Source organism: Podarcis liolepis (assembly GCF_965112155.1).
Source record: "Podarcis liolepis genome assembly, chromosome: 2".
Taxonomy (NCBI): domain Eukaryota; kingdom Metazoa; phylum Chordata; class Lepidosauria; order Squamata; family Lacertidae; genus Podarcis; species Podarcis liolepis.
The window spans coordinates 116,855,703-116,875,128 of NC_139555.1; the positions used below are offsets into that span (position 1 = coordinate 116,855,703).

A 19,426-nucleotide genomic window follows, 5' to 3' on the forward strand; every position below is an offset into this window, starting at 1 on the left:
TCCTTAGGAAAGCTTTAAACTGCTGAGAAGTGAATTCTCCCCCTCGATCTGTAAACAAACATTTCACCTGTTTATCATGCACATTTTGCAACCAAGCACAGAATTCCTTGAACCTAGGAAACGCTTCTGATTTCTGCTTGAGATTGAACACACAAATATATCTGGAAAATGAATCAATGATAACCATAAAGTACCTGGCTTTAACTCTCTTGCAGTTTTTGTGGATTAGTTTCCCCTCCCCCATTTTTATGACTCCACTTTGATGAGTGTGTGTGTTAATCTAACACTTTTAAAATTCATCATAGCATTGTAGCCGTAAGCCTTTATAAAGGTAAGCTCCCAAAATATTCCAACATTGACAGTAGGGGGAAGATTCTGTAAGGATTTAAAATTGAAAAATTCTTTATTGATTATGAGAATTCATATCCACAAACTCCTCTGCAGCTGCCACAAATTTATACAAACAACGTGATGCCACAGCTCTAAAAATTTTTACAACTTTTACTTTGCATTCTAGAACAAAGATTACTTTTCTCAGGTAAGTTATACTTCTAAGGTTGTTACTTTCTCATCTCCAGTGCACTTTTGCTTCCCAACAGCACCAAGACAAACAAAATTATACAAAACTTCCCCTTCCCAATCATCACTTATTTCCCAACCACCACTCAATATTTCTAAGACACCCTTATTCAGGACTTGTCAGCAAGGCAAGTGAAATAGAACCTCAGGAAACCTCCGGATAACAGATGCTCGGAGGGAAATCACCCTGCTTAAGGGCTTTCTAAAAACAGTGGGTTGGTGCATGAAACAGAATGCCAAGTTAAAAGGACGCTCATGTTTTCATGTCTAAAGTCTACTGAATTATAGTATCCAAACTAGCCAGGGCTCTTGCCTAAATTGTTTTTTTTTAAATTAATTAAAAGATGATAATAAAAAATCATGAGGCAAGATTCGGAAACTCTGAAAGCGGTAGGAAGAGATGGAGGTATATTTCATTACAAGGGCAGAAGTCTGAGTTCAGGTTGCAAACTGGTCAAAACATACACAGCCTGGCTTGATCTTGGGCCGTTAAGCCACCACCATGTGCCAAAAAACAACAACAACCCAGCAGCATGGAAGAGGTCAGATCTGTAACCTGAGAATATCAACAGACATTGAAGGCAGAGGAGCAGGGGCCAGTAAAAAAAGTTAGTGGCCTCCTTTGGCCTCAATCACCACCACGCCTGTTCCGCAAAGGGGTGGGGTTGCTGTATAAAGTTGTTGACACCTTCCGTTTCCTGTGTCGTTGCCTTTTCAGACTTTGAAAGAGTAACAACTGCAAAACAGACTTCAATGCTTGCGACGGTGTGACCAAGACTTCCGGACCAAGAGATAAGCCCAGTGCAGTACAACGTGAACCATGCACAGGGCTGCACCCTAAGTACACACTTACCAACGGAGGAGACCAACTCCCAGCGGAACTTGCTTCCGAGTTAAGTCTTCTTTAAGACAGGATAGTTCACAAGTGGGGGAACTGTGGCCCTCCAGGTGTCGCTGAACTCCATTTCTCATCAGTCCATGCAGCTGACATGGTCAATGGCAAGGGGTTTGGGAAGTCCCTCAACATCTGGAAGGCCACTGCCCCAAACTTGCTGCAACAGTCAGTGGGACAACTCAGGGCAAGTCTATATAACTGAACTGGGCCGGAGATGGGTCCTAAGTCTTTGCGGCTGTGCCGCTATTTCCCATCTCCTCTCCTCAGCTAACAATTCAGCACCATCCTTGATTACCAATCCTGCCCTATGAGGCTTCCTCAAAGCGCTTGCTGCACTCAAAGCCGTGAGTCTTCTCGTGGGCTTCCAAGGAATCTTTCCGCATGAAATCCTGCCCGCACACCGAGCAGAGGTACGGTTTTGCCTCTGTGTGCGTGGCCTGGTCGCAGAGCAGCTTGGCCTCCCCACAATCCTCGCCCTCGTGGGGCCCATCCCCTGTGTCAGTACTCTGTTGGTCAGCTAAGGCGGCAGGCTCACCCTCAGAGGATTTCTCGCTTGCAGAACTTTCGGGAGGTGGTGGCTTCTCTTCCACCGGGGCAGTCTGGCTGGTGTCTGGCTCTGGCGGGCAGGGATTTGTCTCCCCGCCTTTGGAATACGCAAACCTTTCCAGCCTCGCACGGACTTTCGCTTTAATCTCTGCTAGCTCAAGTTCCGCAGCCTCAGCCTCAGCGTCCTTGGCCGGGTCACTCTTTGCATCCTCAGTGGAGGCACCCTCAGCGGAATCACCCTCGGCAGTGGAAGCACCCTCAGCGGAATCACCCTCGGCAGTGGAAGCACCCTCGGCGGAGGCAACAGGCTCTTCTGCTTTTTCTTCCTTTTCCTGTTTACAACGGCCCCATCGTCCCCGGAGCTCAGCCAGCTTGGCATCGTTCATGTGGCTCAGTACCGGCACTTTCAGAGGTTTCAGTTCCACTGTCACCATGTTGCCTGCAGGGACAGAGGGAGAAACAATCCAGGCATGAGACCAGCCCATTTCAAGGGAAGAAGGGTAGCGGTGGAAGAGGAGGAAAGAGCTCTCCCAGGCATCAATGCTTTTCAATTATAGCCCTGCTGCACTGAGCTTCAGCAAATGGGGACGTATAAGGAAGAGCATGGCCTTGATGACAGCGGTCCCTGCATCCTTTTGATATAAGAATTAAGAGACCCCAGGTGTATATTTTCATTATTTTAATAATGTTTCAATGCTTCAGTTTAATTGCATTTAACCTTTTAGAATGTATTAGGCGTGATTTTCGTGTGTTCTGCCTTTGTGGAACTCTCCCTCCTACGCTGCATTCCATCTCTCCTTATCTATTTTATTTTATTTATTGAATTTTATGCCACCCTATACCCAGAGGTCTCAGGGCAGTTCACAGGACAAAATCAAAATATATAATAAAAATAAAAACAAAAGCCGCCTGCCCCAACTTGAAAGTGGTACAAACACAGCAAGATGTTTTACCACCAGAGTGTAAACAACTATCCTCAAAGCGATCTTGAGACCGAGGAAGAGGATTTTATGATGCTCTTCCCTCACTGTAGGTTGCCAGGGTAACTTTGGACATTTGAGACCTAAAATGGTCAGATGGTCTGGGCACATCAGGGCCGCTCCAAGGCAACTGCAGGGGTGAAGATACCACTATGGAGTCATGAGTGTTGTTACAGCCTTTGCCATGAGCAAATGTAAAAGGTGGGATAATAATGAAGTGCAGAGGAAAGAAAGGAGGGAATAATTTGGGCAATGGACCTAGGGCAAAAATATTCAATTATTTGCAACTCGATAAAGGAAAATTTTCTCAAGATGTTTTTATACGTTGTATATAACACCTAAAATAACCAAAATGTATAAAACAAAATGTGCTGGAGGTGTAATCAATCAGAGTGGACGCTACTTCATATGTGGTGGAACTGTAATAAAATTAAGAGCTTCTGGGACACGGCATATGAGGAGTTGAAAAAAATATTTAAACAAACTTTTGTAAAAAAAAGAAGCAGCATTTCTATTGGGCATAGTAGATTCAGAAATCGCAAATGAAAATAAGATAATGTGCCTTTACGCAAGATCCGCAACAAGAATACTAATTGCAAAAAACTGGAAAAGTGAAACAGTACCAACCAAAAAAGAGTAGCAAGAAATATTATTTGATTACACTGAGTTGGCAAAAATGATGGGTGCAATTAGGGGACAGTCTAAACAAAAATTTCAAAAAGGGTGGGGGAAGTACAGAGATGATTTAAAAAAAAAACAGTGCCCTCAAATTAAAATCTGAACTTGCTTCAAATAATTTTTGCAAAACAAAATACAGTCATACCTCTTGTTGCGTTTGCTTCACATTGCGGCTTTTCGGGTTGCGAACGTGGTAAACCTGGAAGTAAATACTTCCGGGTTTTGTTCTGCATGCATGTACAGAGGCGCTCTGCGCGCTCCACACATGTGAAGAAGCGCCGCTCTAGTTGCATACTTTTCGGGGTGCGAATGGCACCCCGGAATGGATTGTGTCCGCAACTAGAGCCACCACTGTACAAACAGAACATATGGAGAACGGTAGAAATGTCAAAATGAAAAGGAAACAGTTTATCAAGTTTAAAAAAAGACCCACGGTGAGAAGGAAGGGAGTCAATTAGAATAGAATAAGAACTAAAGATTGGATAACATAAGTCTTTTGTAGTTTGTTTTCTAAATGTCGTGTTTGTATGTGCTGTGATAGTAACTTAATAAAAAGCATTTACCCCCCTCCCCAAAAAAGGGAATAATTTAACGTAGCACTGAAGCAGGTGTTCTGTGAGTGCAAACATTATTGGGCAGATGGAACCATTTGCCCTCTCATCCCCTGGTATCCTGTCGTTGAATTTTCCACTGAGCCAGTTTTGGGAGCAAAGGGGAAAGGCCCTGTTGCGCTAGTAGGAACGCTTTTGCGATCTTAACTTAGCAGGGCACATTACTTGAATCCCATTACAATGGTACCTTGGTTCCCGAACGGCTTGGCTCCTGAACACAGCAAACCCAGAATTAAGTGTTCCCATTTGCGAATGTTTTTCGGAAGCCGAACATCCAACACGGCTTCCATTTGACTGCAGGAAGGTCCTGCAGCCAATCAGAAGCCACACCTTGGTTTTCAAACAGTTTCAAGAGTCGAATGGACTTCTGGAATGGATTAAGTTCGAGAACCAAGGTAACACTATCTCCAGGATGCTTTTACAGACATTGCCATATTTGCAAAAACTAGCATGCCACACAGAAACACTGGTTCTCTGGGCAGCTTGCAACAGAACTACTGACAAAGGGACTACTCATACGCTGGTCCTCCTGAGAAAAGCATCATTTGACAACTCCCATCAAATTTCCATTTTACTATGAAACAACATATTGGTACCCATACATGGCAGAACTTGTTGAATTTTGTTAGGCTACCATTAACCAAACTAGCCACATGAATCGTGCATTGTACACAATGTTAGTCCTACTCAGAGAAGACCCACTGAAGTCAACAGACATTAATATGTTGAGGTTCGTTAATTTTAATCAGTTTAATCTGATAAGAACTTAGTTGGTAATATCCCCATACTCTGGTTTTGAGACTGAAGAGTAAAGGTGATAAGGTTGGGCAGGGGATGGGATGGGAACAGATTTTATGAGATTCCTTTTTCTTAGGGTACTTTCTTCTGTTAAGTCCACTAAAACATAAACAGAGATAATTAGCAGTTTGTGTTTTTTAAATTAATTTTTAAAAACCCTTCCTGATTCAAATCATATGGCACTCACCTGTAGCAACTTGCTGGCGTACAGAGAGAGAGCTCTTTCTGACATTGGAGAGATCTTCCTCGTGGGACTTTTTGTGCCGGGAAAGATTCGATTTGTAAGTGAAGTTTAGCCCGCACTTGTCACAGGGAAAAGGTCCGTCACCCACGTGGCTTTTCATATGGATAAGATGGGTTGACAATTTGTAGGTTTCGTGCCCACATTTGCCGCACGTGTGCTTCTTCTCCTTCTGAAGGCTCCGTGCTCTGTTGGCGGGCTTCTTCCTGCCGCCAGAACGACTGTCTGGCTGGTGGACTGTCTTGTAGTGTTTGCTGCAGGCAGAAGGGTCAGAGAAAGCTCTCCAGCATTCAGGGCACTTGTAGGGCTTCTCGCCTCCGTGGCTTTTCTGGTGTCTCATCAGGTCGGAGATATAGTAGTATTTGTGCCCACATTCAGGACACTGGAAGTTCTTTTCCATCCCTAGATACCTGCTCCTCTTGGCAGCCCTGGTCCCTTGGTCGCGAGTCGATTCTTGCTGACCTTGAGCCAGAGAACCGCCACCTGAAGGTTTTCTGGGGAGTTCCTGCACTTTCACTCCTTTTTTCTGAGCTTTCTTCGCCAGGATGTTAATTAACTCCTCCTCATCTGTCAGGAAACAGAGATAATTGAGATATAGGGCTGTTGCCCCAAGGGTCGGGGGAGAGGCTATATAACCCCTGGCCCCCTTATTTTAAAAGCCAAGAGCTACAAACATGCTACACTCTCCCTGGTTTTTGTGAAGGACAGTCCCATGGACAAGCACAGTAACCGGAGCATCTTTCGGCAAACGGCTGCTCTTGTTTTCCACCTGCTCTTGCCTTGCACTTCTGTAGCCAGGCAGGCCTCTGGGGTGAGGCATGAAAACAAACCAGGAACGAGCTAGGGTTGTGGCTTTGGGGTGCAACATTAAGACCACTGTCAGTGTAAGCAGAGTTTAGAACTCCAGCTTCGAAAACATGGTTTCATACTCTGGTTGTTTGGCTGAACATCCGATGCGGCTTCCAATATTGCTATCGTTGTGCCTGCGCAACCGGAAGCCATGCCTTGGTTTCTGAACGTTTTGGAAGTCGAACAGACTTCCGGAACACATTCTGTTCAAAAACCAAGGTTTGACTGTATGGGTCCTTTTCTCCCTGCCCCATGGAAGTAAACTAGAGAGCTTAATCCCATTTAAGTTCTGGAGTGCATGCAGACACCAATCAATCAAAAGTTTTCAACGTAATAGCACTTTCGATTGCACCTAAAATATTAATCTGCTTTTAAAAATCCATTTGTAAAGAAGGGTGTAAATCAGTGTTTCCCAAAGTGGGCAACACCACACCCTGGGGGACTCTGGAATCATCCAGGGTGGGGGAAGGGAGTAGGCTTGGGTACAGTTGGGGCTGTTGGATAAAAACAAGGTGGCAGTGGAAACAAAGAAGGCCCAGAAAGTGGATCGCGGCTTGGCTGCTTATTTGTCCAATGGCAGATGGGCTGCAGTGCCAACTCTGCCTGTGGGGCGGATTGGACTGAGCTGACAGGCTTCACTCCAGTCCACCCCATGGTTTTTTTTTTAATCACAGGGTCTAGTTCACCTCCTCATCCAGTTTAAATAAAAAAATCTGGGTTTGAATTTCTGTGTGGTGGGTGGCTGGGGGAACAGTTGGGGAGGGGTTTGCAAGAATCTGGAAGCTTGTGTGGTTTTTTTCTGCATTTTTATGATTTTCTGTGACCATTGGGCCACTCTGCTGTTTTTTTAAAAAATAAATATGGGTTTGAATTTTAATAATTCACCGTAGACGAGCACTCACCACTAAGTGTTACATCACATTCCGCCACAGGAATCTGGGGAACCAAAGGGGTATTGGAAACAGAGGTGCCAGGAACAGGCTTCTTTGCTGAGCAGGAAATATATGCCATGTGTTTCCTAAGGCTCGTTTTCCATGCAAAGGTTTTTCCACACCGAGGGCACATGTAGGGCTTTTCTCCAGTATGTTTCCTCATATGGGAAACAAGGTCTGTTAAACTCCTAGCCTTGTATCCACATTGTGGGCAAGTGTGTTGCTTTTTCCGAAAGTTAGCTGAACTTGCCATGGCAGCTAACGCGGACAAACTGTCCCCTCCCGGGTGTTCACTCGAAGCAGGTTCGTGACTCAATGTAAGACCTTCTGGGGATATCTCAAACTCTTCTTCCTCTGTTTTAATTGTGGGCAGAGGGTCCTCAACACCTGCAGGGAAGGCAAATAAATACAAGACAGGGCATATGGGTCTGATTAAGGCGTTAGAGAAATGTGACCCTACAAGGATGGGTTACAACAACCCATCAGAGACGACATGGTATAGGTGTATATAAAGGCAAGTATGCTGTAGAAATATAAAAGTCCCCCCTCCGACCCAATTGTAGTTTGAATTATAAAACGTTGATAGGTCGCCCCGCTCCGGATGGCGGCGCAGAGCTGCCTGCCGTGCCGGGACTGCAGGCAGATCTGCGCCGCCATCCCGAGCGGGGCGCTAAGTCCCGCCCCGCTCCGGATGGCGGCGCAGAGCTGCTTGCTGTGCCGGGACTGCAGGCAGATCTGCGCCACCATCCCGAGCGGGGCGCTAAGTCCCGCCCCGCTCCCGATGGCAGTGCAGAGCTGCCTGCAGTCCCGGGATCAGCGCACTTCTCCCCATCGCCAGCCCCACAAGCTCGGGGGACAGCGGGGAGGCAGAGCGTGCCTTCCCACTGTTCCCCGACCTGGTTCTTCCAGCCCCACACCTGGGGGGGAAATAAATTTTTTTTTCTTTATTCCCCCCCCAAAAAACTAGGTGCGTCCTATGGGCCGGAGTGTCCTATGGGGCGCAAAATACGGTATTTAAATGTGTGCACGAGCATCTTTGCAGTTCATTTAGCACTTCAAAAGGCTACCGGGGAGCAGGCAGAAAGTGAATGCCCTCAGCTCTCCTGCACAACCAGAGATCAAGGTCACATGGCTTCTGGTTCCATTGCCTTAATGGAGACAGCTCCCATGACAGCGGCAGATTGTAGACAAAGGAAAAACCAAGAATGATCAAGGGTGAATGAGCATCTTTGCAGTTCGTTTAGCACTTCAAAAGGCTACCAGGGGAGCAGGCAGAAAGGGAATGCCCTCAGCTCTCCTGCACAACCAGAGATCAAGGTCACACGGCTTCTGGTTCCAGTGCCTTAATGGAGACAGCTCCCAGGACAGCGGGAGATTGTCGACAAAGGAAAAACCAAGGATGATCGAGGGTAATTATCCTTGCAAGTTCCCTTCAGGGACGGGGGGAGGAGCTTCAGTCGCAGGTGTCTTGGTATCTGGCTCTTACTTCAACATGGAATGCAAGAGGCAGAGACACTGAGCGTAAAAGTGCTTCATCTGCCGATAACCCTCCTACGTCGCCATTAAGAAGCAGAGGTTCTCCTGTTAATTAGAGTTTAATTGGGACTAATGTACAGGCACATGCTGGAAATGTTGAGATAATAAACTGCATAACGGAAGCAGCTGCAAGGTTGCTAAGGTTTGAACTTGAAAGAAGACTTTATTCGGTGTAAAAGATGGTGTGGGGGAGCCTTCGGTTTCTTGAAATAAAGTTTTTTCCTTTTATATTTATGATTTGGCAACCTTCTCTAGAAAGATAAAGCAATTTTTAATGAGGAAGTGAAGAATAAGGAACTGGATTGCAGAGATGCAGATCTGGAATACAATATAAAATAGAACTGTGTGAACAAAAAAAAGGGGTGACTGCTAATTATCATAGTGGAGTATGGAACAGAGAAGCCTTCTTATCTTCTGTGAAATAGAGGAATGAACAGAGCCTGGAAGCTTGCCAAATGCACTGGCAGGATAATAGACCACTTTTCTTATGTTGGGAGGAAAGATGGTGGAAAAGGATATTGATGGAGATCGAGTGACTTATGTAGCTATTGTTAAAGATGCATAACAAAGAAGCACAGGACTAAGCATGGGAGAAATCTAATTGGATTGCATTGAATACCACTTTGTGAGAATGGTATTTGGAAGGCATGTGGAATTTGACTTAATTGGACTATGCAATTTATCACACCGTGAGTATGTAACCTGGAAGGCTAGTTTATTTTTGGTGTAAAGGGGGGATGAACAGAATCTGGAAGCTTGCCAAGTACACTGGCAAAATGCCAGATCACTCTCCTCCCGGGGCTGGGGAAAAACCGGCTAAAATCCAGCTACACAGATAGAGTGAATTTTGTAGCCCAGTAATGATAAAATGGTAAAAACAGAGTGCAGTGGTTATCTTGGTTCTTGAACTTAATCTATTCCAGAAGTCTGTTTGACTCCCAAAACCATTTGAAAACCAAGGTGCAGGGAGCTTCCTGCACTCAAGTGTGGAAGCCGCACCAGATGTTCGGCTTCTGAAAAACATTCAAAAACTGGAACAGCTACTCCTGGGTTTTCGCCGTTCAGTAGCAGATTTATTCAACAACTAAGCTGTTCAAGAACCAAGATACCACTGTACGGGACTGAGGGAGAAATTGTTGGAACAACATTGGGATATCAGCTCTGCTCAAGGCATGACAACTTTCAGCAAAAACCCGGGGGGCGGGCAAGAGACAGACAAGGAAAAGGACTTCCGGTTTGTCATGGATCACCATGGAGCACAGATCTAGCCTTCCGGGGAAGATCTGAGCCTTGCAGGGGGATATGAGGCCACACAAAGGCGCTGTGGATCTCAAAAAACCCAAAAGGATTTATTTTGGGTGCATGTGATCTGGCTGCACTCTGGGTGATCTCTCCCATCTCCCGGATTGCTCTGTAAGGAGTGGAGAAGAAAAGACGGGATTGAGGTGCGAATGCTGGGATCCACCACTATCTCCGCTATGTGAAGCTTCTGGCTCCGAGTGGATTGAGCGGCAGACTCTTCAGGACATAAAAAGCCGAAATTTAATCAGAAGATTTAAATTTGGAACAATTTGGACTGATTTGGAAACCATTTGGTGTGAGACGGGATAAAAAAGGAAGCCCCTCCCAGCTGTGGTGAGACGCAACTTGCATGGTGCTTTTCTATAAGTCCTAAAGTTGCTTTCAAACCTTCCCTGCTAAGTGGACCTTTTGTAAGTTAATTCCACCCATCCCTGATATAATGGGGGGGGGGCACGCACAGATTGCTTATATTTTCTTTTTTTACTTTTTGTATAGAAACAGACTGCCTGGTTGGCTGGGGAAGGAAAGCCCCTGCCAGCTTGGCGCACATTGTTACAACATACTGATAAAACTTGTTCTGGTTTTCGGCCGCTTTTTGGAAGCCGAATGTCCGACACGACTTCTGCTTGACTGCAGTCAATCAGAAGCCTCACCTTGGTTTTCGAACGTTTTAGGAATTGAACAGACTTCAAGAACAGATTACCCATATTTTTCGCTCTATAAGACGCGCCAGACTACAAGAAGCACCTAGTTTTTGGAGGAGGAAAACAAGAAAAAAAATATTCTGAATCTCAGAAGCCAGAACAACAAGAGGGATCGCTGCACAGTGAAAGCAGCAATCCCTCTTGCCGTTCTGGCTTCTGTGATAGCTGCGCAGCCTGCATTCGCTCCATAAGACGCACACACATTTCCCCTTACTTTTTAGGAGGGAAAAAGTGAGTCTTACAGAGCAAAAAATACAGTAAGTTTGAGAGCCAAGGTACCACTGTATATGGGGCCTCTCTCCACACAACGGATATCTTGCTCACAAGTGTACAAAAACAGAAAGGAAAGTGCACATGCAACGATGCTTCCATGAAGGCTCGCAGTTCTGTCTGCTATTGTGAAACTGATCTTACACCACACCACCTAAACATATTCCACTTACCTAGACACATATCATAAACAGAGGTTTTAAACCAGGAAAAGGCACCAAAACAGCACGAAAAGAGGAGAACGCTGGAGAGGGTGGGGACAGCTTGCACAGCTGTTCAGAGTGTCTTGCCTCCCCCCACTCACAAACCGTCCTTGATTTTTTTTTTCCTGGCCAGTAGAGCTGTCAGTTTGGGGGTGCTTCATGCCTTGGCTCACCCCTTCCTCGCTTGCATGTGCCAATTTTATTCCTTAGGCAGGATCTGAGTCCCTCTGCTCTCCCTCATTGCCCCACAAGTAGGCAAAGGGGGTGGGGAGGGGAGACTAGATAAAAAGAAAACTGTCTCCAGAAACATCCGAGACTAACAGAGAGAGCACCAAGTAGCCCCACAGCAGAATAGCTACCCACCCTGCCACGAACCCCCAAGCTCAACTTGCCAATCCCTGGAGGCAGGAAGGCAGGCAGGTGGGATGGATGGATGGCCACCCTCTCTCAACAGCGCCCTCCCCACTTTATGCAATTTCACATACATGTGTGGAGCCAGGGGACATAACAGCAAGTGGGGGGATGCCTGTATTTTGCAAATTATTGGGGATCAACCAAATTATTATGCTCACCTTCGTATGACACCTGGCCTTCTTCAAGAGGGGCACCCGGAGTAAGGCTGTTTTGCTGGCATGTATTTCTGCTGTAGTGTTTTTCGAGGTGTGACGATGACTCGAAGCATTTCCCACATTTGTTGCATTTGTAGAGCACCTCCCCCGTGTGGACTCTCCTGTGTTGAATGATGCCCGCTAAGCTTTCAGAGACAAACCCACACTCAGGGCAGGTGTGCTTCCTCCCATTGCAGAGCTTGGCAAACTTGGTCAGCACCACCTTCACTGTTTTTGTCCCATAGCGAGAAAGAGGCACTCCCTCTCCTTCGGATTGGCTCAAGAGCAGCTTTGAAGGGGAGCCAGCACTCGTCAAAGCAGTAGACAGGGGCTGCAGCAGCAGAGGAGAGTTTTCAGCCGTGCTCGGCCCAGGGGCGACTGCAAAAAGAAAGAGAGGGGACCTCTTACCCCTGGAAGATGTGAACGGAGGCGGCGGCGAGAGGAGACAAACGGTATCACAACACGGAAGACTGTATAACCACAGGGAGCACCGCACACACAAGGCCAAAGGATGAACTACACTAGAAAGTCGGCCCCGCTAGTAGCCCAACTTTCTGTATCACAGGGTGAGAAGCTTAGGCCCTCACAGCTGTTTCAAAAGCCCTTTTGCAGGCAATCCGCTCGTGTCTCTGGAAAGCACAATCTGTCCCCACCCTGGGAATCTGCTGGGCAAGGAGGAAGAGAGAGGGAAAAGGGTGGCAGAAAAGGGGTGCTGGCACGCTCCGTCTGACAGGCTTCCCTCAGAGATACTTCAGCCCCTGTCACAAAGCTTCCTCGCTTTTGCTGTGGAACAGAGCTTTCCAAACTTTTCATGCCAGTGACACAGTTTTTGTTGGAAATCGCCCCCCCCCCCCCAGGAAAGGCCGACTCCTTTTCCCGGGCACCGGGGCTTCTCTCCGGTGGTCACCCTCTGGCTGAACTTCCCTCAGGCCAGAGAGACCGGTGATAAGCGACACCTCCCTTTTGAGAGATGCACACTCACTTTCCCCTTGCATCTCAGCAGAAGAAAGAAACAGTCTGAAAGTAGTCTGTAAAGACTGTACATGGAGCTAGTACAAACATGTCTGCTCTCTCAGCAGCCTCCGTACAACTCACTGCTTCCCCCTTTGCAGCAACAACAGGAAGGTCTCAAGTTACACTGAGAACACAACCCTGGGAACAGCGTAGGAAATCCTGTCTCACGCTCAGAAACATCAGAAACATCACATGATGTAAACAATACGCTGCTACCACGCAGCTGGTTGGTACTCAAATCCCAACAGTTTTAGCATGCACAGCACCGTATTTTTCGCTCTATAAGATGCACCAAACCACAAGACGCACCTACCGTATTTTTTGCACCATAACACTCACTTTTTTCCTCCTAGAAAGTAAGGGGAAATGTCTGTGCGTGTTATGGAGCGAATGCCTACGGATGGCGGGGGGATCTGCTGCAATCGTGAGCAGAGGATCCATGGTTCCCCTTCCTTCCCTCCTCCGTGGCTCGCTTTGAAACAGCAAAGCGGGAGAAGAGCCGCTGAGTGGGGCGGAGAAAGGGACAGAGAGCCTGCTTGCTTTAAAGGAGCAAAGCGGGAGAGGAGAGGAGCCGCTTACATGGATCCACGTGGATCCTCAGGATTTTTGCATTGGGCTACCCCAAACTCACTGTCAGATCACATGTCGGTGGCCACAGCATGAACCACAAAAATCATACACCCACTGTTTCGTTTAGAATATTTTTTTCCCTTGTTTTCCTCCTCTAAAAACTATGTGCGTGTTATGGTCGGGTGCGTGTTATAGAGCGCAGCCTGCATTCGCTCCGTAAGATGCACACACATTTCCCCTTACTTTTTAGGAGGGAAAAAGTGAGTCTTATAGAGCAAAAAATAAGGTACCGTATTTTTCGCTCTATAACACGCAGATTTTTGCTCCTAAAAAGGAAGGGGAAATGTCTGTGCGTGTTATGGAGCGAACGTGTGCTCCCTGGAGCCGAAAAATGAGGCAAAAATCAAACCGCGCTTCAGGGAGAAGGGAGCTCCGTGAGACAGGAAGTGGCAGTTTTCCTTCATTCTGCCTCAGGGTCTTACTGCCCACCCTGCTCTGTTTCGTTGCTGTGTTTGCTCAAACGGAACAAAGAGCAGGGAAAGCCCCTCCCCTCCAGGCAAGTAGAGAGGAGAGCAGAGCGTCCGAACAAAGAGCAGGGAAAGCCCCTCCCCTCCAGGCAAGTAGAGAGGAGAGCAGAGCGTCGCTCTATCCTGTCCCTGCTCCGGAGGGAACAATGTTTGTAAAGGGAAGAGAGATTACAGGTTCGGCTTAAAATTCTGATTTGACTTCCTACTTTTTGTTTTTGGAGACACACAGCATTCAAATATGCTTTCTTCCATTTAAAAGGATGAAATCCTTAAACAGTGTTTTGCCTGTAAATTCATGCGATCTGGAAGATTACAGTGTCTGTACCTCTTAAGGGATGGCAAAGCTTAGGTTTCGCTGCTAAATAGTTCTTAATGCAGATAAAATGCTTTCTTCTGTCATGCTGGTGGGAGGGAGAGAGAGAGCGCACGCTGGCTGGCTTGGGTGGGTGGGTGGGGGGAAACTTTTGCCTTCCTTTCCTCACGTTATAGCCCTCTCCTGCATTCTTAGCCTTCTGTGTTTTTCCTTCCCTCCCCACTTAAAATGTGGTTACAAAGCATGGATCCACATGGATCCTCAGGATCTTTGCATTGGGTCACCCCAAATTCACCAGCAGAGCACACAGCATGTCCATGGCTACAGCCTGCCCCCCCAAAATCACACACCCATTGTTGCCTGGGGCTGCAATGGTGCAAAAACGTGGTTACAAAGCATGGATCCACATGGATCCTCAGGATCTTTGCATTGGGTCAGCCAAAATTCACCATCAGAGCACATAGCATGTCCATGGCTACAGCCTGTCCCCCCCCCCCAAAAAAATCACGCACCCACTGTTGCCTGGGGCTGCAATGGTGCAAAAACGTGGTTACAAAGCATGGATCCACAGGGATTCTCAGGATTTCTGCATTGGGTCACCCCAAATTCACCATCAGATCACATGTCTGTGGCCACAGCATGAAGCACAAAAATGATACGTCCACTGTTTCATTCAGAATATTTTTTCCCTTGTTTTCCTCCTCTAAAAACGATGTGCGTGTTATGGTCAGGTGCGTGTTATAGAGCGAAAAATACGGTAATTTTGTTTTACTAGCAAACTAGAGGTTCAACTAAACCGTTTCCAGCCCTGGGAGGAGCGCAGGGCGCATTCACATGACATACCTACACACTGTAGCCAACAAATGTGTCACAACAGTTTGGAAAGCTCTGCTGTAAAGCAATGAAAATGCAGAGGAAAAACAGCAGAATACTTACAGGATCAAGCAACATCAAAACAGGCACAGGAAGCCTCAGATTGAAATAACTGACCTACCTCTGGGCATCCTGCGATAATCCGTAATATTTTTTTGCTGCGAGTGTAGCGTCTCCTGGTGAAGAGCAAGGTGCGACTTATACCGGAAGGTTTTTTCACATTCTGGACACTTGAAAGGCCTTGCCTCCAGGTGGGCTATCATATGCTCAAAGAGACACTCTGGTGTAGCTTCGACCTGTCCACACGTGGGGCACATGTGCTCTTTATGCATCGGGGCACTTGAGGTCGCTGCCCCATAACTTTGGCTGCTGCTGGCATCACCTTGGGCCATGTGGACTTGCTGGTGAGCTTCCAGAGATGACTTCTCTTTGTAGGTCATCCCACACTGTAGGCACTTGTAGGCCCCTTTCATCAAGTGGGTTTTTATGTGTCTAACCATATCCGAAAGGTAATAGGCCATGTGCCCACACTCAGGACAAATGTGCTTTTTCTCCCTGGGGTAATATCTACCTTTCCTCCTCACACATTTCCTCTTCCGTTTACCGCCTTTCCCCGTCTGCTCATCTTGTTTCCCCTCAGGACTCGGGTCAGAAACCTCGGTATTCGAATCACCCTCTGCAGGTTCGTCTGGTAAGCCCTCAAAGCTGAATTCCGTCTCCAAATCATCATCAGAATGATTCTCCATTTTGATCTGGTTCCGAAGTCTATCGCCTGGACAGAAGATGAGAAAATATAGTCACACCTTGGTTGTCAAACACCTTGGGCACTCGTACATTTTGGCTCCCAAACGACTGAAACCTGGAAGTGAGTGTTCTGGCTTTCGAATGTTTCTTTGGAATCCGAACATTTGATGCGGCTTCTGTTATTGTTTCCAGCGTGCCTCTGCAACTGGAAGCCAATTGGACGTCGTGCCTTGGTTTCCAAACATTTCGAAAGTTGAACATTCTGTTCGAAAACCAAGGTATGACTATACAAAGGTTCACTTTATGGTATGAGACAGTGTAGGAGTTCAGTTCAGTTTGAACAAGAAATTGAATTAGATCTGGGAAGCAACCTAATTTGATGGCCCCAAGCAAACTGATGGCACCCGGAGTGTCTGATAAAACCAAGCCAAATGGGTGGAGTATAAATAGTAAAATTATTGTTATTGTTATCCTTATTACCCCAATCTGTACAACGGGAAGAATGGGGGGCCTCCTTCAAACATACTTCAACCAGGGAACGTTATGAATTAATGTGATATAAATGAAGCTTTTTAAAAATTGTTTATAAAAGTACTTATACACCCACCCTCTCACAAAATATCAGGGTAGCGTGCAATGGTTTTACTTTTAAACAGATTAAAGCAGCATAAAGCAATTGATAAAATGACTGGCTACTCAAGAACATTTTAACCAACTGAGCAAGCCTGTTGGCATAAAAGTCCTGAAGACTTCAAGGTCAGCAACTGCAGTGGATTCCAAGTGAGCCAAATCTAAGCTATAATTAGATCTGGTTCTAATTTCCTGCAATTCAGGTGACCATCAACGAGGTAGCAAACTAGGTACGGTAGCAGAGTTCTTCAAACAACACCAAAAAATAGTGTATATTAACAGTTGTTTTCAGTGTCTCGCCTCCCCCACCAACCTTAAAATAATTAAAAGGGGAATCTATGTCCTCAGGTTATGTCTGAATCTGCTTGAACATTTAAACCACTGTACCTGCAGGTTATCTGAATCTGCACCCTCCAAATATTTCAGCTATTTTTAGCTATTGGGAAAATGTTTCAGGTGTATACAACATGTAAAATTAACATGTCAATTAACACAGCTCCCCCCTTTAAATAGTCAAATAAACTTGCTAAATCAGATGTGCGTTGGTTTAGTGGAGTGGGAAATTTTCCAACTGAAAGTTTTTCCCCAGAATTCGCACAACACTGGCACATCCAACAGGATAATGTCTACTCAGACACGTGCTGACCTTCCAGAATCTAGGGAGGTGTTCCTAGCCTGCCGCCCTATAGCCTTTTAGAACAGACGTGGCGAACATGCAGTCTTGCAAGTACTGTTTGATTCACTCCTTTGAGGTGATGCATGAGGGAGGATTAAATCCTGCTGTCTTGGTTGCTTTGCTGGGAATAGTCAAGCACAGCTAAGGCAGAACTGAATGATTCCTCAGGAAGGGGAAATCTATCATGGGACTACAGTGCCCATTAGCCCTGTTGCACTGACTTATCTTCCCATTCTATAGTTCTCTCTCACTTACTCAAGAGACTTTCCAGAATAGAGTCTCCATAGTCCATTTGCTGGGGGAAAATGGATTCCTGATGTTGAGGTAGAGGGTTCATCTCAGGTGTGGGAAACAGGCGCTCTTGGATAAGGAGAGGGAGAGAGAGAGAGAGAGAACACGTAAAGAAAATAAGCATATGGAATCAGGAGCGCTTGGGTTTTTTCTAACTCATCTGCATGGCATTCGCTGACTTCTGGTTTCAGAACTTGAGAATTCAAGAAGCGGATAACAAGACCACGCCCCCAAACTGACCCTCTGGGTTTTTCTGTGACACAGCAGTGATGAGTTTGTGGTTTACTCAATATGGAGATAAAAGGGATTTTGTGCATTGTCCTGATCCGCAGGCTAAAAAGGAGGGCCTGTGGAAATGGTCTGATGCACGTTTGATACCAAAGGATGCCAAAAATGCCAGTGTGATCAGTTCTCGTGCTTTATTAGAAGAAAATGTAGGGTTTCCGACCACACCCATGATTTATGGCGCTAGCTCTCCTCTGCCCTCCGGGGCAAAGGAGAGGTTCAAGCAGGGGAAAGCCAGGACTTATGAGGTAAAACTCCTGGCAATACTCCACCCTCAGGGGGCTCTGGGGAGTTCACGGCATCCCGCTGTGCTGCTTATGCCCACGTCTGCCAAACTGAAAGGCAGAGCAGGCGCAACCTGGGAATTTGTGTCTCCACCATGGATGAGCCTCTGTCAGCAACATGATTTGTGCAGGGCTCATCAAGAATTTGGAATATTGGCATTAATTATGGGGTGTTCCTGAAACAGCATATGATAAAGGGCTGCAACTAATCAGCTGCCGAAAGGACTGGATTTGAGCCAAGAAGGTATCCAAATGATTGAATGATTTTTAACAAGTGTGAAAAACCCTACAGCAGCTGGAAAGGAAGGGGGGGGGGGACAAGCCAATGTTTGTTTGGTTCTTAAATGGCCTTTTCTCTTCTTGACCTCTCCTGCAAAATGAAAGAACCATGTGCAGGCATTATGATGTTATCTGATATTGAGAGAAGAGAGGGGAGTCAATTATTTATGCTCTGTAAAGGGTTTTTACAATGCTTTTTTACACCTCCCCTCTCAAACAAATTGATACACACACACACACACACACACACACACACACACACACACACACTCTCATTCTTCTGGTCCGCACCAGGAGTGGAAAAGAGAGCAACCCCCGCTGGGATTAAGGCCAGCAGGAGTTTGTATTGTATAAAATTGTATAAAATATAATTGTATAAAATTTAATAATTTGGATCAATTTGTTAAAATTTGGAAACTTAATAAAAATTAAATTTTAAAAAATACAGTCGGACCTTGGTTGCCGAACGCCTTGGAAATCATACATTTCCAGAAAACCAGAAGTGAGTGTTCCGGTTTCCAAACTATTTTCGGAAGCCGCCCTTTGCTTTCCGAACGTTTTGTAACTTGAATGGACTTTCGGAACGGATTCCTTTCAACTTCCAAGGTACAACTATATAGTGGTACCTCTGGATGCAAACGGGATCCGTTCCGAAGCCCCGGTCACATCCTGAGTAGAATGTAACACGCGACAGAGAATGTCGCATTTTGCCACTTCCGCGCATGCACGTGACGTCATTTTGAGCGTCTGTGCATGCGGCGAAACCCAGAAGTAATGTGCTTTGTTACTTCCGGGTTGCCGCGGAGCGTAACCTGAAAACGCTCAACCTGAAGCACATTTAACCCAAGGTATGACTGTACTGCGGATGGTCCTTGGCAGTGTTAGAAACTAGGATAGAAAAGCTATTCGCCACATGGCTGCTGGAACTTGGGTTACGGGTACAAAAACAGAAAATCTATTTGCCATTTTGTCCTTTTCACAGGTGATTCATGCTGCAGTGGGGGAAGTAGCACTTCCCCTGACCCGCAGCAATCAAACTTGGGTGCTGGGCATTTCTCCTCCCACACCCTCAGAGCCAGCCCAGGGACTCACACTGCATCTTTCTGCTGCTGCGCTGCTGCATGAATCAGTTGGCTCGCACAGCACCAAAAGAGGCATTCACTTGGTGCAGCGCTGCCCCATAGACCAGCTGACCATTGTGGCATCGC

General features: G+C 46.3%; 1 protein-coding gene across 3 annotated transcripts in view; it reads right to left on the reverse strand.

Annotated features, from left to right (window-relative positions):
• Positions 1 to 384: 384 nt before the first annotated feature.
• Positions 385 to 19,426, reverse strand: part of LOC310701062 (uncharacterized protein) — a 49,275-nt gene continuing 30,233 nt past the window's right edge. For 2 of the 3 annotated variants that reach the window (XM_083491187.1, XM_083491188.1), the window contains exons 6-11: positions 17,335 to 17,439; positions 15,151 to 15,801; positions 11,697 to 12,110; positions 7,080 to 7,496; positions 5,275 to 5,895; positions 385 to 2,459 (exon numbers count right to left, since the gene is read on the reverse strand). In XM_083491187.1, coding sequence (XP_083347313.1) covers positions 1,780 to 2,459; positions 5,275 to 5,895; positions 7,080 to 7,496; positions 11,697 to 12,110; positions 15,151 to 15,801; positions 17,335 to 17,439 — 2,888 coding nt within the window. In that variant the 3' untranslated portion in view covers positions 385 to 1,779. The remainder of the gene's footprint in view (positions 2,460 to 5,274; positions 5,896 to 7,079; positions 7,497 to 11,696; positions 12,111 to 15,150; positions 15,802 to 17,334; positions 17,440 to 19,426) is intronic. The other variant, XM_083491189.1, reaches the window with a different exon arrangement.